The 27,532-nt window shown below is 40.2% G+C and overlaps 1 protein-coding gene across 1 annotated transcript in view; it reads right to left on the bottom strand.

The window, feature by feature from the left end:
* Nucleotides 1-27,532, bottom strand: part of TMTC1 (transmembrane O-mannosyltransferase targeting cadherins 1) — a 227,314-nt gene that overhangs the window by 186,680 nt on the left and 13,102 nt on the right. The window contains exons 2-5 of the mRNA XM_070410488.1: nt 20,533-20,710; nt 12,032-12,105; nt 9,422-9,598; nt 5,505-5,708 (exon numbers count right to left, since the gene is read on the bottom strand). Of these exons, the coding sequence (XP_070266589.1) occupies nt 5,505-5,708; nt 9,422-9,598; nt 12,032-12,105; nt 20,533-20,710 (633 nt within the window). The remainder of the gene's footprint in view (nt 1-5,504; nt 5,709-9,421; nt 9,599-12,031; nt 12,106-20,532; nt 20,711-27,532) is intronic.

Genomic DNA, 27,532 nt, shown 5'->3' with positions numbered 1-27,532 from the left:
AAATGCGTCTCTAAGTCCCCAGACTTTAATTACCTCACAAGTTCACTTTCGTGCCAAATTGTTCTCTAGTCCTAAACCTGTCTTGGTTTCTTGATTTGCATTCCTACTTACAAGGCATTTACAAGATAAATGATTAAGACCCACTAGAGTGAAAAATCTAACCACTATCTCACCCACCAAAAATGAGCCTATTTTTCAGTTAAAATACCATGATCATCATCCAGCTAAGTTCCATGAGGGCAGGGCTTTGTTTACTTCACTGACAAAAATGGTGTCTGGAACATAGTAGGTGCTCAGTAAATTTTGCTGAATGAATGATTCACGACAGACCCTACAGGGTAGCAGAAAAAAGAGGAAATGAACCAGAATTTGAGGCAAGAATGGTTTCAATGCCTACAGTGATCACTGTTATTTAAATATTAAATCAAGTAAGTATACATGAAAAAATGACTCTATAGATATATAGGCATATCCATATACAGGGTGTCCCAAAAATGTATATGCATTTTGAATGATTATAAAGTCAGTATTTATTAACACACAGTTTATTTTCAAAATTTAAAAGAATCTACAGAAATGAATAATTTTCTTTGTCAATGCCTGTTTTCAAACTGATGAGCGTTCTGGTCTAGGCATTGCTGATAATTTGAAGCAATGGAGTCACAAACATCAAGAATCATTTCTTTCGGTATTTGTGTGCCCTCAATTCATTGACTGTTGCTGGTTTTGAACTGTAAACTTTATCTTTTATGTGTCCCCATAAAAAAAAGTCTAGTGGCACCTTAGGATAAATTTTTTTTGTTCAAAGGTTAATCTGGCTTCACCCATTATTTTAAATCAGTTAAACAAACCTGAAAAGGAGTGAAAATTAAGTGAGTTATCAGCTGTTAAAGTGTGTATACATTTTTGGGGACACGTATATATGAGTCTTGAAGATAATATTTCATGTAGAACTCACTGAGCTTCCTAATGTAAAAGGGAAGGTGTGTCCACATGTAAACGAATTTGATGTCCTAGGTTTTTCATTGCACTTTCTACCTATAAGCCAATTACTAAGTCACACAGAAAAAAGGCAACTAAATGACTTGCAGTGGGATTTTTCCTTGGGTTGGGATTTTCCCCTGTGTATAGAAACTTCTGAAAAACATTTTACATGATTGTATTTAGCCAATATTTTGTCAATCTAATGCCATACATACAATGCAAATAAATACTAGCCAACAGTCTTGAAGTTCAAAAACAACAACAAATCCACACAATCCCACTCCCTGCCTGCAAACTGCAGATTTACCATTTTCACCATGCATCCTGGTGTCCAGAAACCCACACAGTTATAACACTAAACTACTAATAATGACACTGCTGGCTGCCACGCACTGAATGGCCACCCTGTGCCAGGCACCTATTTATAAGCTTATAGATGTGCCACGGCTTGCAGTCCTGACAGCCCGGCAGGGAGTAAGGTTCTACTATTACCTCCCCGTTTTCGGAGGTGAGAAAACAGAGGCCCACAGAGATAAAACCACTTGTCCAGATCAAGTAAGCAAAGGAGCCATGATTTAACTGCTGTCTGCAGAGCTCTCTTCTGTGTTTTGTTTTTTTTAAATCCTCATCAAGGATATGTTCTTATTGATTTTAGAGAGAGGAGAAGGAAGAGGAGGAGTGAGGAGAGAGAAAGAGGGAGGGAAAGAGGGAGGGAGGGAGAGAAGGAGGGAGGGAGGAAGAGAGAGAGAGAGAGAGAGAGAGAGAGAGAGAGAGAGAGAGAGAAACAACAATCTGTTGCTTCCTGTATGTGCCCCAACAAGGGATCAAACTTGCAACCAGGGTATGTGCCCTGACCCATAATCAAACCCATAACCCTCCCGTGCATGGGACAACACTCCAACCAACTGAGCCACACAGGTCAGGGCTGCAGAGTTCTTAAGAATTAAGATAAGATTGCCTCTTTGAACTTTTATTTGCTTAACCTGATCACCTTCTGACATAAGCATAGTTTTCAAAAATAATTTTAATACTAATTAAATATATACTCCAGTATATGACACGTTTACTTTCCAAAAAGGGAAACTATTGACAATTTTCCTTCCCAAGGAGGGATAATGGTCCTTCCCGCCCACAAACAGGTTAACATAGTGAGACTCTGACCCAGTTCTAGCTGATCTGTGTATTATTCTCCGGGCATCATTCTCTCTAAAACAGCCTGGTGCTCGGGGTGAAAAAAGAACAGAACAGAACCTACAAAAGCATGCTGTCTAATTAAATGTATTAGCACCAATACCATAGATCAAAGCAAGTCAAGAGGTGCCTTATGTGTGATCCAAGGATGGCAGCAAGAATCTGTCCACCCCTGCGAGTTCAGCAGGGAGGCCAGCTCCACAGAGAATGAAACCAGTGTCCTGCCTCATCCCCAGGGCTAAGCCCTTGCCTAGGATATGGACTTTAGAGCCCAGCAAACGGGCAAAGCATACGTTTAGGGATCACAGAGCTTGAGTTCCAATCCTGACCTTCCCCCTTACTATGTAAATGTGGACCAGGTGTCTTAACCTCTAAGATCTTCCATTTCCTCCCGTGAGGAGAACGATGATATCTACCTAAAATGCATCAGTGTGATGGCTGCATGGGATACTGTATGGGACCTGCTAGTTCACGTCCTGGAACATAGTAGATGAATAACAGATATGACACTGTCTTCCTTCCTCTGAAGGACCATCTTCACTGGTGGGTGGCAGCTGATTCACAGTGGTGTGCAAGAAATGACTATTTAATTTTTAGGTATTTTGCAAGCCAGTTATTAAATACAGCCATCATTCAAAATTAAATTATATTAACTTAAAATTAATCTTATTAGAAACAAAGGTGATACATACTGAAATCTCTTACTTCCTAATCTGTTTACTTTGCTCCACTGTTATCTATGCTCTTCAGGTTATTTATGTCTATTGTCTATTAGGCAGTGGAAATATTGCATCATAGTGAGCTACAGCACTTCTCCCCCAACTCACTTTCAGTGTCGTCACATTTATAGCTTGAAATAAGCCCTGGTAGGAGTTATTTACATGGAAATTGGCAAACACTATAAGTCAGGATTTCCTTGCTTTGGGAGCCAGTTATTAAACATTTACCAGCACACCCTAGTATTCATATTTCATCGTATCCCTTTCTGCTCCAACATCTTTCATCTCTACTCTCTACACGTTGTCTAAATACAGACACATGTCCATCAAATTTAAAATGAAAATGAAAACAAAAACCTACCCCCCCTTCAGTTACCATCCTTTTTCCCCACTCCTTCATTGCCAAATTTTCTGAATAAGTATGCTTAATTCCAACACTTTTTACCAGCCTCTCATTAATGTATTCATTTAACAAATACTTGTGCCACTACCATTAGCCAGACACTATGAGATGAATTGGAGATACAGATATGAGCAAAACGCAGCAAAGCCCCTGCCCTCAGGGAACTCAGTCACATTACAATCTGACTTCTGTCCTGCCTTGGAAATCTACAAATCCCTATTTACTCCTCTGTTTTCTCCTCCTTTGCCTCCTTAAAAACAACTTCCCCAAATGTTTTATCTCCTTTGCCTCCATGGCCCTCCATATAAAGGTCAAGATTTCCTCAATGTTTTGATTGTTTGTCTCTCTTTCTCAGGAATTTCTCCCCCCAACCCTCAGGAAACTTATTTCTCCCCTTGACTTTCCATCTCAGTAACTGACGCCACAGTCCACCCAACTGTTTAAGCCAACACCCCCAAATCCGTGTTTCCTTCCTTTCCTTTCCCCCACCCCACACATCAGCAAGTCCTGTGGGATCTGTATCCAAAAGGTACCCCAAACCCACCACAGCTGTTCACCCATCTCCATCTCCCTCAGTCTATGTAAAACTTAACTCTTTTCCGTGCTTTACTCGTGTCCCCAACATCATGTACCAAGAGGAAGCCAGAATATTTAATGTAACCATTTCTTACTATCTTAAGAAAAAACAAAATATAACAACAGCAAAAACAACATCACCTCCAAAGTCTCTCCATTTCACTCAGAACAAAATTGAAACTTGCTTCCTTGGCTAACACGGCCCTTCATCATCTGGGGCCTGCCCACCTTCTGACCTTGCCTCCCCAATCCCCACGTGTTCATTACCCCAAGTCTGGGACCCTGTGCCCAGATCCTTGTAGGGCTAGCTCCTCCTCTCATTCAGGAGGCTGCAGGAGGCCTGCTCTGACCAGCCAATGCAAATGTGTCCCTCTCCATCACTTCATTCACTGTCATTTACCCAGTGCCTGTCGTCTTCTACTGGAAAGGAAGCGACATAACAGCAAAGACCTTGTCTTTCTTACTCACCAGGATGTTCCTGGTACCGAGAACAGTGTCTGCCTTGTGGTAGACACTCAGTGGGTATTTTGTTTAAAACAGATATTTAATAAATGAATGAATAAAGCAAGAGGCAAAAAAAAAATAAGAAACAGGGAAAGGTGGAAATAATGGGAAACATAGACCCTGAAACCAAAGGATTTTTCTAGAAATGAACAGAAAAATAAGAACAGCAATCTGAAGTAGTAAAGTACTAACAGTATGAATTGAATTTCCATCTTTATTAAGTTCTGGCTTGCTCATGGCTTGAGCAAGATTAGAGGCAACTTAATTTAGTGAGCACCTGTTCCGATAAATGGATGTTAAGTGTTATGGCTAGGTGAAATTATTTTTAAAAAGGAAGTCCCATGCTGTAAAGATTTTCCTGCATCCCCACAAACATTTCTGAAAGGCAGAGTCCCCTGGGCTTCCTCCCATACTTATGCTGTAATAAATTCCTACCACACACAAGAGCAAGGTGAGACAGCAAGCAAAAGGTAGAGCGCTCTTCTCCCCAGAAAACCAAGGGCTGGGGTCTCCACACAAGGTTCTTTCTTTTTTAATTTTTTATTAAGTTATTACATATGCGTACTTATCCCCACATTACCCCCCACCTCCACCCCCACTCATTCCCTCACCCCCCTGTTGTCTGTGTCCATTGGTTAGGCTTATATGCTTGCATATAAGTCCTTCGGTTGATCTCTCCCCCTTACCCCCACCCTCCCCTACCTTCCCTCTGAGGTTTGACGGTCTGATCAATGCTTCTCTGTCTCTGGATCTGTTTTTGTTCATCAGTTTATGTTGTTCATTATATTCCATAAATGAGGGAGATCATGTGATATTTATCTTTTTAAGCCAGTCACACAAGGTTCTTCCACCAGGAAAACAAGAAAACGTTTGCTCTCCTTAATTGAGTGTTCACAGACCCACACCTCACCCCCGGCTTCTAAATAACAGCAGAGAGCAGGGCTTTTTCCAGCTACTCCTTTCTTATCTGATCTAATACAGGGAGGAAGGGAAGGAATGAAAAAGGCAGAGAAACAAGGAGAGGGGGAGGTCACAAAACCCCACTCAAGGCTTCTGTTCTCCTATCATCCCACATAGGTGATGCTGGATGGTGAAAACGCACACAGTCCAGGAGCCCAGCACAGTACCTCATCATGGACCACACAGCTCGAGGAGACACCGGGAATCCACTGCTCTTGGGTTCTGGTGGCAATGGGGAGTGGCAGCCACTCCAGGCTCCTTTGTGAGGGAACCGCTGCTGCTTCCCATTCTGCCGGAGGGGGTGCGCTGGCAGTGAGGGCTGGGGGCTCCCAGGCTGCTGGGGGCTGCGCTGAGGAATGACCCCATTGCTCCTAAAGAAAGTCAAACAGAACGACAAGGCTTGCAACAAGAAATAGCAGTCCCTGTCCCCCCGCAAAGTCCTGCTCCTAGAAGCAACCATTCTCAAGTGTTTTAGCTCTTTTGTTTCTGGTATGGACTACAGTATTTTAAAATTAACATAAGTATAATATTATTTTTTTTTTATTTTAGAAATTATTTTGACTTCCTAATATAGAAAACTAGGACTCAGTCCTTCATATATGGACACACACACACACACACACACACACACTCTTCTTCACCCCTGATTATCCAAATATATTTTTCTCATAATATTTGATGGAAGTGATATTCAGGATTTGCATAATTATGAACTTGGAAAATCCCATTCATAGCTGATCCATCCAAAGTACTGTGATTAAATTTTTCTTTCATGAATCCTCAGAGACATAACTCATGATAATTGGATTGACAAACCTGAAAAAGTCTGATTCTACCAAGTGATGGTGAGCAAAGGGATCCCGAGACACTGCTACAATCATTTCAAGGGCTTATCTCAGCATGTGACACAGTGAACAGGCACCGGTCTGAGGTTCCAGCAACCCCAATCCTATGGTATTTGCACAAGAAAATCCATTGCAGCATAATTTAGAATAGCAAACATTGTGAAAATAACCTAAATTCCAAATCCAGAAAACTGGATAAATAAATTGGGATGATTAAATACCATACAACAGTTAAGGTGAATGAACTATAGCTACTTGTATCAGCAATGATGTATCTTAAAGCCTAATGGTAAATGAAAAGAAAAGCAAGTGACTTATATAAAGTTTGAAAATATGTTAAGTAATACTGTTTGGTATTCACTGGTATGTACATAGGAAATAATGGCATAGAAATAATCATAGAAATGAAAAGTGCCAAACTCACAATTGTGGTTACTTCTAGAGAGAGGTGTTAGGGACTGGGGTCAGGGAATGTTATTGTCTGTATGTTGGAAATTTTATCCTAAATTTAAAAAAATAAAAACAGCAATTTAACTCTTAGGGGCTCATTTTTCACTAAAAATATTTTTTCCTATCGGTGATGTCAAATAAAAGAAATCCCACTCCATTGGTGTGGTTCCCTTAAAACTTAGGAATAAATTGCTCTTCGTGTAGGAAAGTGCTTCCAACCTTTGTTGCTGTTACTGTTTCTTTCCTGCTGCCTGAATCATACAAGGAAAGACCTCAAAAACAACCTAGTGCCAAGATATTTATTTTAAAGTAGCAAATAAACAGGTGTAGATCCCTAAGAGTTTTGTGCAAAACTGTGTACATTATTCTGGGGGAAGGGGACACAATTTTGTGAAATTCTCAAAGGGGTCATGACCCCCAAGAAATACACTCAGAACCTCGGAGCTGGTGTCCTGGTACAAGTGTGCACCCCATTCCTGAGCAGAGGTGTTCTGGGAGGTCTCCAGGTCTCTGCCTCGAATTCCTTCATGGAGCCATAAAGACAAGGGACCTAATTCTGGCTCCACTCAGGGAGAGGTGACTCTACAGAGGTTACTTTCTGTGCCTCTGTTTTCTCCTCTGCAAAATGAGGGCAGCGGTTGTGAGCACCGTGTGACTTCATGCCTGTAAATGGCCTGGCACACACAATGCCTGGCACATGGCCAGAACTTGGGAGGCATTAACCATCACGGGCCAGGTCTCCCTGTCACGTGCTCTGGTTCCATCTCACCACGCTCACAGCTGCAGTCAGTTACTCATGTAATTACTCATGTAATGTCTGTCTCCCCCAATACTGGACATGCTCTCTGAGGGAAGGAATCTTCTCTCTTATTCTTGGCCAGGCACAGAATGAGTATATGTTGAATGGGTGGAGGGAATAAATGAATGTCTCCACTTATGCAGAGCTGCTGGTTTTGAGAGTTCAAAGTTACTTTTTTTAAAAATCACAGATGATGAGCGGTGCAACATCTAAGTTATATACCGGCATATTATTCCTTCCATAGACCTTCTAGCGGTTTACCATGGAGGTCAGGAAAGATTATTAAAAGGATAAAAGAGACAATTATCCCCTTTGAAAAAAGCCTGGCTCCACAGTAACTGGATAAAGAAGAAAATGTAGGCAACGGTGGGCTGCAGAGTCCCGAGGCCAGAGGAGACAGAGACAGGACTTCAGTGATGAGGTTCAAATAGCTCTGGACAGGACCAAAGGGGAGGGTCTGCAGTCAGTCGTCACACCCTGCTGCTGTCAGTGAGGCAAAGCAGAAAGAAGCTAGGAGGAGGAGACAAAAGGAATGCAAGAAAGTAAGTGAAGAAAGTGGGAAGCAAGAGAGGTCAACAGGTTGTTTTCTAAAAAAAAAAAAAAAGAACAAAAGGCGAGCAATGCAATTGCTTCCATCAGTTAAGAGGATATAGAGGAAAGACGCTCTCACATAAGCCAAGGGGAAGGCCCCTGGCTCGTGGCTTTCTTGGCATGAGCTCGGGTCAAAATGATAATGGGGTTTCCTTCCTCGGAGATTCACAGGGAGTCAACAGAGCACTAACCTCCACTTAAATGATGTCTAAGTACAGATAGGCAGGAAGGTGATCAGAATGTGATGGTTAATCTCAGCTTGTTGCCACTGAATAATCCTGCTCTTATCTTTATGTCAAGAAGTATAAAGAGGTAGGAAATAGAATAAAAAGGCAGGATTTTTTCAAAGATAAAATTCTTCACTGGACAAGGCAGGAAAATAAATCAACCACATTTTTTAAAGTTCAAAAATAAGAACCTTATAATTACTGAAAAATGGGGTCTGCATGTCAAATTGTTAGTAATTATGGAATTAATAGAGGAAGAAATTATGGTATGTGTCAGAACTATTAATATGCCTTAGTCATTTTTATTGGCTACAGTACACAGGATAAAATGAATATGCCTTAAATTCGTAAAATAAAAACAGGCTACTAAATAAAACGTGTTCTTTGATTTGCATATGATGTGTGAGTGTTCCTGTGTGGTTTAGATTGGCCATTTGTGAAATTTCAAAACAAAACTCTTAGGTAACAACTCAACTCCAGAGCAGACTCCAACGCAGCAGTGCCCTTTGATGGATAACACTAATTTGGATGCACAGGTTCAAGGCAAGCTGTTAACAAACTGTTTCCACTTGCAACCACTTCTCTGTGTGAATCAAAATTTCTCAGTGGTTTACAACCAGAAAATATTGCTAATATAAACTTGTAAAGTATAGATACTTCTCAATTCCTAATTTGGGGCTCACAAAAATTTTATAGTCCCCACTGATTTTTTATAAAAGTGTGAAGAGTTTGAACATTTATCTTAATAAAACAAGGCTCACTTATTATATTATGGTCTAAGGTGAAGTTACGTTTAACAAAAATATTTTTATATCTTTAATGAAGTTTTAAAATTACTGATTTAAGTACTTTCTTGTGACTTGGCTCTGGAATCTTTATTTCTTTTTTTAATTGATAACTTTTAATTAAAAATTTGTAATTATTAATTTAAAAATTAATAATTTTTAAATTATTGCAGGTGTCCCTTTTTTTCCCTCCCTTGGCCCGCCTCCCCCTCCCCCTTGGCCTTCACCACCTATTGTCCATGTCCATGGCATAGACATATATGTTCTTTAGCTAATCCCTTCCTGTTCTTTATCCAGTCACCCCCTACCCTTCTCCCTTTGGGCATCGACCAGTCTGTCCCATGTATCCACGCACTGCTTAACATCAAAACATTCAAATGGACTTACGATTTCTCTTGCTTGTGGGATAGGGAAAAGAGATCATAAACCAAGCACACTCCAAACACTGTGATGCCCGTCTCTTTCACCAGCATTGCGCAGGTCCCCAGAAACAAACCGAGCAGCAAGAAGAAAGGAGAGGCCGTGGAAGGGAAACACTCCCCAACACAGCACTGGTCCACACTCCTGAAAAACAAGGTTGAGATTCTTCTAATATAAGAAGAATGTGGATTGCTAAGAAATACCACTTTTTAACACTAAGATCTAGCATCAATTTTATTCTATTCTAAATAAGTAGGTGAGCAAATATTTCTTTAATAATAGAATTATGTAAAATTGCAAAGATGAAAAAAAAGTAAATGCCTAGTACCGATTTTGATACTTAAATTAAGGTATGTGAAAATTATGACAAAACCTGGCATATAATAAATGAACACTAAAAAGCCACTTAAAATGCTACCCTAGAGACATAGTTAGTGACATGGAAAGATGGTTAGGTGAATATATTTTAAGTGAATAACACAGGTTACTAAACCACATGCATGAACTCCGGAGCCAGGTTTCCTGGGTTCCGATCATAGCTCTATAGTTAAGTAACAGGGTCATAGGGGCCTGTTACTTTGCCTCTCTGCCTCAGTTTCTTTCCCTGTGAAATGGAACCACAGTGTTGGAGGGAGAATTCATTAAGTGACTAAATATATATTAAGTGTTCATCACCATTATTATTTTAGTGAAGGTGTTTTATATGCTTCTGTACACAAAACAAAAAAATCAGTGGAGATATATATATACGCACACAAGTACACACGACACACACACACACAACATAATCATCATTTCTCTCTGTGATGAAAATACAGATGATTTAGCTTTTTTCTTTTCTTCTGCCTCATCTGCATATTTAAATCTATTTCCCATAAGGCCATATTAGGTAAAGGTGTGTTTTTTTTCTCGGCATAATTTCCAGCAGGGATTTTCAAGAGCCCTCCAGCTGTAAAGTCTTTTTTTCATCTCACAAAAGGGAAACAGCCCCACACGAAGAAACACCGCAGTTCCTCCAGCAGGCGCCACGCCCATCGGCTCCCACTCCTTTGAAGAAAAGGCCAATGTTTCTGTAGTTGTGATGTCTTACCCTTACTCTTATGTCTAAAAGCAGTTGCATAAAAGTATATGCCAGTAGATATGCATTCTTCTTCAATGCTGGGCTATAGCTTAAATTGCTAAAAGTGAGAATGGCACGCACAACAGAAACCTGTGATGCTATAGCTCATTATTGCATAAACATGGCTACGCTTGCAGGCCCAATCGTGTTCCTAAACACACAGAGAAAGCTCAAAAGAACAAGTTGAAACTAAACTAAAAGCAATTATTAATCTTGTTCTGACACCAGAGTAAACAGGAAACAATTGTTGCACTTGGATTTATAGTTTTAAGATTTTCACATCTTTATGCATGACTAGCAATGCAATGGGAGGTCACAAAGCCAGGACTAGAAGACTGGTACTATACTAAAGGCTCTGCTCTTTACCAGAACTTCCTAAGACTTAATTCATTCCATTCCGGATCCAAAGTCTAAATTGGTTTACAACAGGGTTTCTCAATTTCAGTGCTATTGGCGTTTTGAGGAAGATGATTCTTTACTGTAAAGGCTGCCCCTGTACATTGTAGGATCCTCAGTCTAGCAAGCTGAGACAAGCAAAAATGTCTCCAGACATTGTCAAATGTCCCCTGGGGAGGTAGGGGCAAATTTGCCGCATACTGAGAACCACTGGTGTAGAACAGTGTTTGCTAGAGTCCCTGGCTCTGTGAGGGTACAGATCGATGAAATGATCCCAAGATCAAGGTTCACAAATCCTTAGCCAGGCCAGGCCATCCTCCACCAAGGAGGGCAACATGGTTCACTGACCCCTTTTTTCTGGGCCATCCTCTGAGTCATCTGCCCTTATTTACATTCTCTTTTCAATCTGCTCCTTTCCCTTTGGGGATATTTCACAACACAGGTGAGAACCTGATCACACTGGGGGGAAACAGGCAATATAATGGAAAATTATTTTATTGCTTTTTAATCTCCCAAAAGCAAGTAGCTTCTGTATATTTTGAAAGGATATGTAAATTGGAAAACCACAGTTGAGAACCATGACTTTCAATTCAGAGTGGTTTTAAGCTCTGAGCTACTTTAATGAGGATAAGAAGGGGTGGGTGGGGGGGAGAGATTACCAAAAATGAAAAGGAAAGATTGAACAAATTGTAGGCAAATAAGAGAAAGGACTACACCCAATTTATTTTTGCTCAGAGCTATGATTCCAAATTCCATTCTCAGTCAGAAACTGAAAGTAAAAGGAAACAAGAAGCAAGAGCTTGTCTTCCTAGTCCTGGGAGGGCAGTTCCTACAAAAGGCTATGACATGGTTCAGAATGTGGCTGGAAGAGAGAACACCTGGCACTTGGAAAGGAGAGGATGTCCTATGCCAGGTCTCGGGGGAGCTCTATGAGCTTTTCAACACCAAGAAGCCTCCTTCCTCTCTCAGGCAGATGCTGAGAACACACACACACACAGCAAAAATTCATAAAGGAGAGCATGACTGTAATCACAGAGAAAGACACCCTTAGCTATTCATACCTGTTGTAGGAGAGAAAGGCCAACAGAAACAGCAGGCACGCTAATACATCAGCTCTGCCAACAATTCCAGCTACCTAGGATGTTTGAAAAAAATTAAAAATTAAAACTTCAGAGAATTACTTTCAGTAAAGTATTACAAAAATGTGTTTGGATTTAGATGACTGCAAAGTGTAATAAAATGGGAAACACATTGTTATTCAAATTCTAACCATCTCTGGTTATCATATATTTAATTATACATTTATAGAAGGAGAAAAGAAGGGGCAAGGTTTCCATGCTTCTCTTCGTTTTTAACCTTTCTCCCATAGAAGGTTAATTCACAGCATCAAAGTTTCTTCATTTGTTGTTTTATTCAAAATATCTTTTTAAATATGTTTTTTATTGATTTTTTTTAGAGAGAGAGAGAGAGAGAGAGAGAGAGAAACAGTTGAGAGAGAAACATAGATTGGCTGTCTCCCGCATGCCTTCTACTAGGGATCAAGCCCACAACTCGGGCATGTGCCCTGACTGGGAATCAAACCAGAGACCTTTTGGTACATGGGGAAGACACTCAACCAACTGAGCCACATCAGCCAGGGCTTTTCAAAAAACTTTTTTTGAGCAATGACTGAGTGCCAGACAGTGTGCTAGTCTTTGGGCCTGGAATGCTAGTGGAGCAGAAGACATTTACACAGCACTAGTAAAATAAGTTGAGGAATCAATAATTCTAACAAGAATGGGAATGAGTCTGAACTCATCATTGTTATATGTGAGTATATGTACATGTGTGTATTTCTTAGCTCTGTCACTGAAAGAGCCTAAAAGCAAACACCTCAGGGGCAAAGGGCCTTCCCGGCACTAACTGCAAGCCATTCCTCCACTAAGGAGAGCATGGGCTGCAGGGCTGAGGCTGGGGAGCTGCAAGAGAAGCTTGGATGGATCATCTTCTCATGTTAGAAAGTAAGAAAGTGCACAAAAAATGACAGGTTCATGTGTCAAAAGGACACAGAAGCCAGTGACAAGCCACTGACCAAATATGAGACAATTTGAACATCAAAATAAAGAAAGACTTTAAAAATTATAAATCATTGAAAAGACATTCATGAATGCATAATGATAATAAAGATATGGATGGATGGATAGATGGATGGATGGATGGATGGATGGATGGATGGCTAGATGGACCAATGCATGTGTAAGTACCTACATATATACAGTAAGCAAGTGAAAGAAAAAGGATGGAGAGCTCTTCCTTACATTAAAAATCCAGTTAATGAATATAGAGGGAGTAGTGCAGTTGGAAAATAGCCATTTTGCTTCTCCATATGAGTAAAGATTGACTCGCTCAAGAAACATCACAAACTATCAATGCATGCTAAATCTAAGGTATGAAAGTTTAATGAGGCACAAGATATTTGCAGGGCTTCAAACCATTTCCTCACCAATTACGTATTAGCTGAATAAATAAAAAGAATAATTCTACTATGGAGAAAATGTGCTACATTGCACTACACCTTGACTAGGGAATAGAATTTAACTTCATCAATAAAGGGCAAATGGACATGGCACACCTAAGCATGTGGTACCCTGAAGGACACATCCCTTGTGTAGTATGACAGCCAGGAACACATAACCTGAATATAATCATGAAAAGTCAAAGGACAAACCCAAGATAAGAATATTCTAATAAAATACATAAATTAACATATACTTAAATTAATAAAGTCTAAAATATAATAATTCTATATTATAATTTTATAATATTAAATATATCTTCTCATTTATATTATATCTTGATTTAATAATTATATCACAACTCACTATAATCTATCATAATATGATATTGCACACAATATATTATATATTATAGGCATATGTTGTACTTACATAATATATATTATGTATTTACATTTTATGTATTTTATTTTTATATATTTCTATATGTATTTACATAGAATATATTGATATTATTATTTATACATTATACAATTTTAATACACTACATTTAAATATTGCATTAAATACTAAAAACATATAATATGTAGTATGAATTATATATTTATATTTTAAGTGTGTAATATAGCATATGTTATATAACATTATGGATTTCAAAGTTATAAAGATCATATTAATAACATTTTGTCATATACATTCTAACATAAGTTTTAAATTACATTTAAAGCTATATATTATATTACAGAAAGATATGATGACTAGTAACTGCTCCAAACTTAAGGAGACTAAAGTGAAATGATGACTAATGGCCTTAGTTTAGACCAGCCGTGGGCAAACTACGGCCCACAGGCCGGATCCGGCCTGTTTGAAATGAATAAAACTAAAAAAAAAAAAAGACCGTACCCTTTTATGTAATGATGTATACTTTGAATTTATATTAGTTCACACAAACACTCCATCCATGCTTTTGTTCTGGCCCTCCGGTCCAGTTTAAGAACCCATTGTGGCCCTCAAGTCAAAAAGTTCGCCCACCCCTGGTTTAGACTATACATCTAAATTGAGATGTAAAGGGGCATGAAATGCAACCTGCTCCCAAATGCTTCAGAAAAACAATAATTTTATATATTGAGGGAGAAAGATAAAAAGAATGGTAAAACAAATGTGGCAATATTCAAAAAATTGGTGAGTCTGGACAAAGAATATATGTTCATTATATTTGTTTCAAGTTTTATATTATTTTTAAAAAATTTTTTACTCAGAAAGGAACCGAAATGGAATAGAGGTGGGAGACAGAGGGCTATTTATAAATTTTTGTATTATTACACAGCTTAAAATGTGTGTGAATTTCTCTTAATTTTTTTAAATCCAAGGAAGAAAACTGTAAAGGAAAAAAAATGGCATGTTGTTCAAAGAATGCTGCAAAGACAAGGTCATGGATGAGCTGGACCTTAAAGATGAGGAGTTCACCAGGGAAATGAACTGGGTTAACATTTCAGGCACAGAATATAGCATCACCCAAATCATACAAGACCTGAAGTCCACAGTGTATTTGAGACTCAGTCAATAATTAATGGCAGAAAATAGTTTCCTGGGAAATATACCTATAAATCCCCTCATAAAACGAGCACACTTTGCAGTGAAAAGGAGAGGCAATGCCGCACCAGGGAGCTAGCCCATCCCAGGCTTGAATATAGACACCTTTGCCATTTGAGTAAGAGTGAGACTCAATTTTGATATTTTTAATTTCTGAAATTTGGTTTTCTTATCTTATCTAAAATGAGTACAATACCCCTACCTCATGTTCCTGCTGTAAGTAATGAGATGATGCATATAAAGTGCCTGCTCAACATTGGAGCCCTTCTTTCTTCCTGCTCCCGGCAGAGAAAGCGGTCAATGCTTAGCCCCGGGACAGGATGCTCTGTGTGGCTTATGGAAGTCATCTTTCTACTTTAAGGATTGCCTCTATGATATTTTAACTTTATTGAATAATCTATCTATTAGTTAAACTAGGAATAAAAGTAATTCAATTATATGCCTGCATATAGATTGATGGCAAGTCACATATTGAGAAAAATTCAAGTTCAATTGATAGCAAGAGAAACCTGGACATGATCAAATAATTTCATTGTCAGTGCAGAGTTACCTAATGTGGCTGCCTGGACCACACACTGTTCATCGATCCATTAATCTAGGAAGAACTTCAGTCCCAAATCAGGAAGACTGTATGACTCAAGGGAGGCGGGCAGTGACAATGTGGTGTCACCTTGGTGTCAAGGCCAAGCTCAAACTCACCATCTGTAAAGCAACAATTAATTGCACATGGTTCACCTGCAAAGCCCAAATCTGCTCAGTATACACCTCTGCCTCCATGAGCACTGAGCTCAGCATCAGCTGTAGGGCCTCCTGAGGGTTAAACAGAGAGTCCAGCTGGCCAGCAACAAAGTCTTGGGATAAGGCCAGGCATTTGGGCCCAGAGGGACATCCATCATAGCACAACTGATGTGGCCAACTTGGACAACAGCAAGACTTGCAAGCTGATAGTGGGTGTAGCAAGCTGGCATGAGGCAATAATAAGCGAGGCAAGCATAACTAATGCATTAAAGGCGCCTAAAGCCCTGCTTCTCGAATTGCAGCCAGTTAATGCTGCTGGGAAACAGCAGCGGCAGAATATGCCAGCTGTGTGTGCCCAGATATAAAAAATGCAGTGTCCCTTGGAGCAGAAGGTCAGCATGAGTATTAAAATGTTAGTGTTAATACTGGTAGACTCTGTTGCCAATTTCAAACCACCACGCCTTTACTGAACACCTATTCTATATTCGTGTTCAGTTAGGATCTCTGGGACTAGGGGTTAGATGTCTAAAATAAAGATGCTTGTTAGCAATGACTATATGCCTAGACCAGCCACTCACTGTGATTCAATTAGCCAATAGCATCATGTTCAGTAACTGCCTGTTTTATTCCAGTCAACAAACATTTTCCAAGTGCCTCCGGTTTGCCAGGTATTATGCCAGCTGGAGGGATACAGCCTGCCACAAGGAGTTTAACATCTGGTGAGGAGTCAAAAAGAGTGTATTAATATGCCACAGGGAAACTGCTTGTCTCCTAAAGAGGAGAAATCATTGCCATGGGAAGACTAAAGGGATTAATTTTGACTGTAGGATCTGGGAAGGCTTCATGGAAAGGCTGGCTTTATACACTAAGACACAGGACAGCTGAGGAAGACTTCAGGGAGCTCAGGATAGGAGAATGTGAATCCTGGGCCAGAGAGGGGACGCAGAAGCATTCCAGGTCAAGGAAAGAGAGGCCTAAGCACACCCGGGAGGGTTTCTGCCTAAGGGAATGAGAGCATGGAGCAAATGAAAAGGAGGCAGACATGGACAATGGAAAGCAGAGATGGAATGTTAAGTTGGAGCCCCCTGGGCTTGATTCCGTGACAAAGTCAGCTGAACTGGAGGGTACTGGAAGTGAAAAAAGACTTGCTCAATAATACATGCAGATGGACAGCATGTATTTCTGCCTGATGTTGCAGGTTTCCTTCTCCAAGGGGGTAGTTATAACCTGAGACCTGTATCCTTTAAATATTCAAAGAGTGGAAAAACATCAGTGAATTGGGTAGAATTTAAATAATGTAACATTCAGATCTCTGGGCAAGCTTAAGAGAATGTGGAAATTGCCAATTATGGATTTAATTTGCTCCCAAAACCTATTACTTCTTGGAATACCACTCATAGGATTTGTATCAAGTTATTCATCATTTTACCTGCAAGGATGAGTTCCATTAGCGTCAGACAGAGCCAGGAACACACACTTAATACCTGGCAACAGCTAAAGGCTGGACTGACTGATTTGATCATGACAATTCTCTCCTCTGTTATCTTGTGCGAGTTCTAGAAACATTGACATTAACTTTCAACTCCAGATGTCAGCATTTCCTGCTCATACTTTTGACTACAGTGCATTCCTTCAAACCAGCAATGTCTTGTCTCCATCATGAGTAAATTTTAATTCTCATAAGAGAATTACAATGATTTTCCCATTTTCCCAATTACTGATTTTTCTCATAATTTTCCAAGAAATATACCATCAAGAAACCCTTCCAGGAATCACAAGACCTTAAATGAAGAAAGGTCTGCATTTATCTTATTCATTGTTATTTCCCTGCATGAGGACTACATTACAGTCTCTCAAATATTTGTTGAAAAAATGAGTAAATAAGTGACTTGTGCCTGTCTACTTAAATTGGAAATAATTTTTCCCTCTGCTGGGATTCTTGTTTTAGTATAACACTAAAGGCCTGGTACACAAAATTTGTGCATGGAGGGGGGGTGTCCCTCAGCCCGGCCTGCACCCTCTCCAATCTGGGAACACTTCGGGGATGTCCGACTGCCGGGTTAGGCCAGGGATCGGGCCTAAACCGGCAGTTGGATATCCCTCTTGCAATCCAGGACCACTGGCTCCTAACCGCTCACCTGCCTGCCTGCCTAATGCCCCCAACTGCCCTCCCCTCTCAGCCTGGTCACCCCCAATGGCCTTCCCATGCTGGTCTGGTCGCTCCCAACTGCCCTCCCCTGCAGGCCTGATCGCCCCCAACTGCCCTCCCCTGCCAGCCTGGTCGCCCCCAACTGCTCTCCCCTGCCAGCCCTGGTCGCCCCCAACTGCCCTCCCCTGCAGGCCTGGTCACCCCCAACTGCCCCCCCACACCAGCCTGGTCACCCCCAATTGCGCCCCCTGCCAGCCTGGTCGCCCCATGAAGCCTGCTGTTCAGTGGTTTAGTCATCCCTCACTAACCCCTTGCCAGCCTGGTCACCCCATGCAGCCTGCTGTTTGGTCATCCATCTGATTGTTTCCGTTGTGAGGGCCCCTGGCTTTTTATATATTAGGATATTGCTGGGTTTTCTATGTATTTATGGGTATGCGCTTTAGCTTTTCTAGTGAGGATAATTTTTCCTTTGATTTTTAGAGAAAATGGAAGGGAAGGGGAAAGGGAGAAAGAGGAAGACAGAGAGAGAGACAGAAACATCGATGTGAGAGAGACAAATCGATTGATTGCCTCCCACACGCACCCCAACTGCGGGCAGGGATCAAACCCGCAAGCCCTGTTACTGTCCTTGACTGGGAATCAAACCCATGACCCTCTGGTGTATGGGCTGACGCTCTAACCATTAAGCAATGCCAGCCAGTCCTCAAAGCCAATTTTTTAAATTATAGACCATATTATGTTTCTGACATAATTTTTAAAATACAGTTGAAAGTCTGTGTTTAGAATGTTAGGGAGAAATTTTCTTCAGGAAAGAACAATGCGTAGGATGATAACAGTCCTAATTCTATTCTTGCAGAGTAGGAGAACATAAAACTTAAGTAGCCTTTGGCAGTGTGATCATGAGCTGATAAAGTTAGGTTGAATTCTAAATAAAAAATAGAAGAATCCTGTTAGCAAATTGACCTTTAAGAAAGGGTTTTAACAGGCTTTTGTTGTAATCAGGAAAAAAAATCCATGGTAACACAATTATAAGGGGAAAAGAGTCTAAGAGTTAGACATTTATTTAGGAAAAAGTGTTAGAAAAACTATCTGCATTCACAAGGAGATAAAGGAGGCAGAGAAATTTGGTCTACATAACAATCTATACTAGGAAGTAAAATCAAGAGACTATTATTTAATTATAGATAATAGTTCAGGTTCCTAGGGAGGAGGGCAGAGAACTAGACAAAAGAGATATGCTTTTTAGAAGACATAGTAATACATTATTTTTAAAAAGAAAAATAGAATGTAGTGGGTGGGAGAGGGGGTTAGTAGGACATATAGCTCTCCTTTGTTAAACAAAAGCAAAAACAAGACCATAAATTTTCTCAGGAAGGACTGAAAATTTAAATTTTGGGGGGAGGAGGTTCAATTTAAACATGTTGAGATTACATTTAAACATGTTGCCATGGTTAAAAATTTGTTTTATTAATTACATAATCAACAAATAATTCATGAGTACTTGGCTTGATGCAGGCACTCTGTTGAGTGACAAGGAAAAATATGGGAGGATAACAGGTTCCCTACCCTCAACCTAGGTACATACCCTAACGGGAAATAGAACCCTCAACCTTCTGGTGTATGGTCAATGCTCCAACCAACTGAGCTGCCTGGCCAGGGCTAAGTCACATTTTAAAGGGGACCGGAGATCTAAACTATCTAACTTTATAAGTAAACTAGAGGCCTGGTGCATGACATTCGTGCACTGGGGGAAGGGAGTCCCTCAGCCTGGCCTGTGCCCTCTCACAGTCCGGGACCCCTGGGGGGATGTCCGCCTGCTGCTTAGGCAGACATCCCCCAGGGGTCCTTAGCACGTGGAGGCGGAAGAGATTCCCGCCACCGCCACCGCACTCGCCAGCCATGAACCCAGCTCAGGGCTTCTGGCTGAGTGGCACTTCCCCTGTGGGAGTGCACTGTGGGAGTGCTCCTGTGTTAAGCATCTGCACCCTGGTGGTCAGTACATGTCATAGCAACCAGTCATTCTGCTGTGCAGTCGATTTGCATATTAGGGTTTTATTATATAAGGAAGGATACTCATCTTTCACAAAATAACAACACTTCATATTAGATAATTTGAAAAACGATGTGTTAGTTTCCTAACTCTGTCTTTCTAACTTGAATGTCAATTTAACTTTTTATAGCCCTCCTCCCAGCACTTACAGTTCTGCATTGTAAATATTTTAAATATAAAGCAGAGTGAGAAAAGGTAAAATATAAATGCAGAGTGGGAACAATGAGCCAGCATGATAAGTATCTCAGAATTCCCCTTGTTGTTAAAAACGCATTAGGACTTACATTTCCTGCAAATAAAGAACGGTGGCCATTTATTACTACCTGTAATAATAACAGTGGTTATTCAGAAAAGCAATTAAATCCTGGAGGTACAATGAAGACCATTTGAACATTCAAAAAGAGAAGTTGCCAAGCAGTATGATTTATATATAAACACTTTAGTAGAGCTTTAAATTAACAGGGTTTTGAAACGGAAAAAAAGATCAGTTTAGTGGGTTTTTTGGTTCTTATTTCATTGAGTTCCAATTACACTCACCGCCTCTGTGTGAATAGGATGCACAGCAAAGAGCAATGCCGTAACAAAAGCGAGTCCACGATTCTTGAAGACAGTTTTATCACAGGTGTACATCAGCACAAGAGTCACCAGGCAGTGCAAAATTACATTCACTGCATGAAAGTAAAATGGGTTCATGCCAGTCAAAAATATGTTTAGCCTGGAACAAAGAAGACAAAAACAAAAATGATTAGCTACCAACAGAACATAAGCACAGGAAATCAGAGGGAATCCATCATTTAAAAAAGTAAGCTGTTCAAGTGATTATTTTTAAACTAGAGGCCTGGTACACGAATTTATGCACTTGTGGGGTCCAACCACCTGCCCCAATTGGGGCCGATCGGGCCGGCCCAGGGGGGATTCTGGGAGGGGGGGGAGGCCATGGGCAGTTGGCCGGGCAGCCTGGCCCCCTAGTTGACCTCTCAGTTGAACTCCGGGTCAAACTTCCGGTCAAGGGGACAATTTGCATATTAGCTTTTTATTATATAGGATGACTCCCAACACCAGGCTACTCTACATATGAGTATCACTTTTTCCTATCTCGGATTTTTCCTCTCTGCAGAAATCACTGCAAATGCAATACAATATTATTTCAGAAAACTATGTGGTCTCACTGAGAAGGTAGACAGATAGGTGCTGAACCTTTCCCTCTCTTCATGGCTAATGCAAACACCCCAACAACACTCTTGCTTCACTGCTGATTCTTCCAGGGCAAGTAAGTGTTCAAAGGCAAGTCCACAGGGCTGTGGGTCAGAGCCACAGCCGATAGAGATGAGAAAGAAACCACAGGACTGTGACTGTGGTCACTGTTGGGACAAAAAAGGCATAAAGGTATTCTCTCACCCATGGTGCCACCAGGAAATTTCCAGATTATGCACCAGAAATCATTGTTAATTACCAGCCCACAAGCAAGCTTCAAGGCACCTACATCTTGGTACCAGCTGCAGTTGAGTTTAAAAGGATGAGCAAAAGCATAGCATTTCAGAATTTGTATTAAATGTTTCCTAACACAAATTCCCACAGATCTCTGAATGCTAAGATCATTATGAAAAAAAAACTAAAAAGAGAACCACAAAGAAAAAGGAAATGTATTGTTCAACATCTTAAAAAATACTTTCCTGAGATAGAAATGCAGGACAGAGAGACTTCAAAAGGTTGCCTTAAATTTAATAATAGGACATAATGTTCCCAATTGAGTTTATGGGGTTATAGAAAAAGTTCAGTCACATGGGGTATGGTTGTTTTGGGGGAACCTATATACCCTAAGTGGTATTACCCATAATTGTCTATACTCTAGCCAACTTATCCAAAATAATAATCCCACATCTTTATTCTCATGTCTTTTATCTGCTTCTTATAGAAACATCTCCTCTTTGCCAAAACAATCGAGAATGTAAAAGTCAACTTTAGTGATGACATATACATATTCTCAGTATCTGACTTTGATTCATGCACAGCTTTAACCTACAGAATTTTAAACATCTCAAGATTTATTTGGACACATGAATCTAAATGTCATAGTTACTAATTGCCTCCACTTTCATTCCCATTGAAGTCATCATGGTCCTAACTAAGCTTAGAAAAATGAATTACTGTGTGGGATCCAACTCCAGGGCTCTGACGCCAGCTGTGTTGGCAGACCCATGAGTCTGTGCACACCTAAGCATCCTCAAGACGAGAGCCTGGTGTGAATAACTCACCCAAAGGGAAGGAGGAACCACAAGGAACTAGGGGACTGGCAGGTCCAACTAAAGGGAGAACAGTGTCCCATTCCAGTGTGAGAGATCCCACATATGGTGAGAGCTACTGGAAATCAGAAAGCTGGGGATGGTGAAGCTGTGAGAAGGGCAAGGCAAGTCCCCATCCTCGAACTACTCAAGTGCAATTCCCTAAGGGCCCATCCTCTGAGGTTGATTTTACACTGTTTTCTGCATCATCAGGCTGAGCTTGACAAATCAACTAACTAAGCCATTAATTTAAAATTCAATCAGACCTGGGATTTTAAGAGAAATAGGCAATCTCAAATCCAGTTAGGGGATGTCCAAATTGGAAAGTCTTGAGGCTGTCACTATGTAGCAAAGGCTTTAAAAAATACATACCTGTGGACCAAAAATTCCACTTCTAAAAACTTCCCATAAGAAAATAACCACAAAGGTATTTAAATAAACATACATATATGTGGTATGGTAAGAAATACATATTTTAGTCTTCATCCTGACTCCTGGTCAGAGATTCTATAAAACCTTCATCATTTCCTAAACAATGAAGGTGCTAGGAGCATCTATTGTTCTAATATTTGGTCTCTGTCCCTGGTTCCTAGCACAGAACTCCAAAATCCCTTGTAACTTCCCAAGTGACAAGAGCACTAGGAGCATATTTTGTTGTAATATTTGGCCTTTGCCCTGATTCCTAAGTCCCTTGGAATTCCTTGGGTGATAGAGGTGTCTTTTGTCCTAATGAAGTGACTTTTGGTGGGCTGGCTTCAAGGTAGAAGCTTGTCCCCAGAAAGACTAAGCCTTGATTAGAAGAATGGAAATTTCAGCTCCACCCCCAACCTCCAGGGTTGAAAGAGGGGTTGGAGATTGAGTTAATAATAAATCATGTATACATGATGAAGCCTCCATAAAAATCCCCAAACTATGGGGTTCAGAGAGCTTCCAGGTTGGTGAATCCATCCAAGTGACAAGAGGGTTGAGCACCCCAACTTGAAGCAGACAGAAGCACTTGTGCTCAGAACCCTCCAGTCTCTTTTTACCTCTATTATATAATTAACACTAAACATATGTGTTTCCCTGAGTTCTGCAAGCCACTATCATGAATTATTTATTGAACCTGAGGCATGGCTTTGGGAACTCCCAATTTGTAGTCAAGTTGGACAAAATGTAGGTAACCTAGGGATCCACTACTTATGATTGACTGACATCTGAAGTGGGAGCAGTCTTATGAGACTGAGCTGTTAACCTGGGGGGTCAGATGCTAACTCCAGGCAGACAGTGCCAGAATTAAATTGAAATGTCGGACATCCAGCTGGTGTCAGAGAATTGGTCAGTTGTTTGGAGTAAACCCACATATCTGGTGTCAGAGGTATTGTGAGTGTGTGTAGAGGAGAATACATGGGAGTATTCTTTTCAATGTACAAGGATGCATCTTACTCTGTTAGTTATAAAAATGGCAATAAAGAGAAAGCAAGACATCTAGTAAGCCCAATCACTGATGTATTTGACTATTCCCACAGATATGATGCTATAGAGAATAATTTGGGATTACAAATAACAGCATTGGTTTTAACAAGTGGACAATATAAGACAATATTTTCCTAATGTATCCATTATTCAACTATTTGAAAGTACAAAAGCATAATTAAAGATAGCGTTATTATTACTACATTAGAGGCTCAATGCACAAAATTCGTGCAGGAGTAGGCCTTCCTTACCCCAGCTGCTGGCACGGGCTTCCCTCTGGCACCCAGGACCTGGGCTTCCCTCACAACCCCAGCTTTATCTGGAAGGTCATCTGGAAGGACATCCGAAGGATATCTGGTCTAATTAGCATATTTCACTTTTATTATTATAGATCACCACACTTTTATGAGGCACATATATTCCTTTGTCCTTCTAAAAATGATGTAAAATGGTAGACATGAGTCACCTTTGTGGTCCATATGTATCATATCTGAAAATATGCAGGTGAAAACTATATAGACTGTTATTTCTGGAAATGGATTAGGACAGAGTGCCTGGTATTTTAAGTGAATTTAAATAGATTCCAAAATATAAAAATAAGTTGCTGAATGGGGAATAACTGCATTAATAAAGTAAAAGTACGAGCCTCTCACGTGGTACCTAACATTGGTGAATCTCAGCTTTGAGAAATCACCTAGAATCTAGGGTTTTTAGAGCTCCTCAAATGTCTAAAACGATAGGGAGTGAACTCTCCATACTATAGACAAGTAACCATGAAACAAAATGAGAAACAACATTTTAGAACTTATCCTATTTGTGAACACTGGGTGGGGGAGGGGAATCTCTGATTTGGGGAGCCCATGTGGAATTATGAAAAGAAGCTTTAACTGATCAAACTCATATTTTAATAGGACAGGGGATGTGAAGACACAGCTTGTCTTTATTTTAACGAAGGCATTTACAAAATCTCTCAGAATCTCCTTGTGTACAAGATGGAGTAAGATAGATTTGTAGCTCATATGAAGAGTGGTGAATAATAAATCAATGTCTCCATGGATGGAGACCTCTAGTGTATGTCACAGGATTCTGATATAATCTCTGGTCTGTCCAATATTTTTATCAAAGACTTAAATGAATCTATGGTGTATGCTGGCTAAGCTCACAGGCAGTCTGTAACTGGGCAGGAGAACTGCTGTCCTGGGAAACTGACTGACGGAGATTCACAAGGAGTTTAAATGCCTAAAATTGTTCATTAATTCTAACTCGGAATATGGGCAAGAGTAAAGATCCACATTTAGACATAAAAGAGAACAAAATACGTGTGATCACACTAAAACTGTACACATGGTATTGTCTGAGGGCTGTTAGTTTGCCCTAAACTCAAGGGTTATTGTGTCTTGGATATCCAGAAAGACCAATCCACCAACAGACAGACAGGGAACTATGTAAGTCAAACTATTTTTCATTTCAATTCACTCCAACAGATGTTTATTGAGCACCTACTACATGTCAGGTATGATGTAGGGCCCGGAGATACAAAGAGAAGACATGGCATTTGCTACCAACGAGGTAGCAGCATAGTAAAAGAAAGAGAGGCACTTAAACAAATAATTAATGGCTAGTTTAAAAAATTCTAGCAATGGAAGAACCTACTAGGAGCAGAGATAGGGAAGAGAGAGGTATTCTACCTGCAGGCAGGTGTGGGAAAGTGACCGGTATCCAATGTGAGACAGCAGCTCCTTAGAGTGCTATTTAAATATGGAGGCACTTTTACAAGAGAGTTCCATGATGCTAGGGGGGTGGAAGGATCTCAAAGTGATATCTCAAGAAAGTAGATTTGAGGAAATTGGGATGCTCAGACTAGAGAAAGATGACAGAAATGATACCAAGTTTTCCAGAGAAAAGGATCTTTGCCATATTTATGGTTATATGCCCAGTGTCTAGCACAATGTGTGGTGCATGGTTGTCACACAATAAATAAATGAATGGATGGAAGCATGAGTGAATGAATGAATGAGTGAGTGAGATACTGAAGCAATGCACTTATCCTAAGTAGCTCCCAAAGGGGAAACTATGATCCAATTACAATGTTCCAAACACACTACCCAAGAGCTAGGTTTAGCCTGCAAATTGTTTTGTTTCACCTGTATACACTTAAAAAACCCCACAATATTTTAAAACAGGTGCTTTTCATATAAAAATTTCCAGCTTCTCTTTATGCTAAGTGAAATAAGTCAGTCAGAGAAAGATAAATATCAGATGATCTCACTCATTTGTGGATTATAATGAACAACATAAACTGATGAACAAAAGCAGATCCAGAGACAGAGAAGCATCGATCAGAGATGCTCAAACCTCAGAGGGAAGGTAGGCGAGGGGTGGGGTAAGGGGGAGAGATCAACCAAAAGACTTGTATGCATGCATATAAGCATTATCAATGGACATAGACACCAGGGGGGTGAAAGCATGAACGGTTTTGGTGTGGGAGGGCAATGGGGGGAAAAGTACACATATGTAATACCTTAATCAATAAAGGAAAAAAAGTTTAAAAAAATTTCAGCTTCTCTTCTAATATTAGAAGACCTGGCAACTCTGGACCTACTTGGCTGCAGGGAAATATCTGAGTGCCCACCGAGATGGCATGGAAATATTTGGGTGCCCATTTGGATGGCACAAGTACTCACAATTTGCCATAGTGCCTGCCAACTACTAGGAGGCAGACTTCAGCTCAAAGAAAGAATATTTAAAACTAGAATAGGTCCACACAGAAGCATGACAACAGTCCACCTTAAATACCATCTAAAAAGAACAGTCTCTCCTATTCCACATCACCCTGAATGTATTCCTTTACAGCATGTACTCGATTTTCTTAAGCTCTTTTATTATATTCTTAAAATATTAAAAGCATTTTTCAGACATTGCGAGAAATTGATTTCTTTTCATCATTGTATCCATCGAACTTAGCACACAGTAGAGTCTAAATGAAAGTTTACTAAATGAACAAATAAAACTTACAATAACTGGGAAGTTGGAAAAGATCACCTTTCCCTTCCAATGCTACAATCTCTAATTTTTATTTGATTTAGCCTTCACTTCTCATTTAAAGCTAGGCAAGCAATGGGAAATAAAATATTTTTCTGAAATAATCTTAATAATCATGTTTGAGTGCTTGAAAGCCTTCCAGATTTTGGCAAATATGAATGCACAGCACCCCTCCTTCATCTGAACTCCTCTGCCTCCTTGTACAACTGCCTAGAAAGATTGGGTCATAATGAGCACACAGCAATCAGAGGGTACCAGTCCTCAGGAAAGGTCACAGGCTCACACAGTTTGGCACCAAGAAGTCTCAGGAAGAGGGGTAGGGAGGGGAGAAGAAAAACCTTTGGCTGCCCCACCCCATCTCCTCACACTATTACAGCCCAGAGCTCTCTTTTAGATAAAGCCCATGCCTCTCTTTCAATTTTCTTTTTTGAAAAAAATAGCTCTGGTTTAGAAAAACAAAAAGAAGCTGTATCTCAGGAACAGACTTCTACTAGGGCAGTGGTTCTCAACCTGTGGGTTGTGACTCCCTTGGGGTTCGAACAACCCTTTCACAGGGGTCACCTAAGACCATCAGGAAACACATATATAATTACATATTGTTTTTGTTATTAATCACTATGCTTTAATTATGTTCAATTTGTAACAATGATAATACATCCTGCATATCAAGATATTTACATTATGATTCATAACAGTAGCAAAATTACAGTTATAAAGTAGCAACAAAAATAATTTTATGGTTGGGGGTCACCACAACA

The sequence above is a fragment of the Myotis yumanensis genome, unplaced genomic scaffold (assembly GCF_028538775.1).
Source record: "Myotis yumanensis isolate MYYU_CA2020_CCGP unplaced genomic scaffold, mMyoYum1.0.hap1 SCAF_3, whole genome shotgun sequence".
In the NCBI taxonomy this organism is placed as follows: Eukaryota; Metazoa; Chordata; class Mammalia; order Chiroptera; family Vespertilionidae; genus Myotis; species Myotis yumanensis.
The sequence above is the reverse complement of the archived record's forward strand: the minus strand, read 5'-3'. Positions and strand labels throughout refer to the sequence as shown.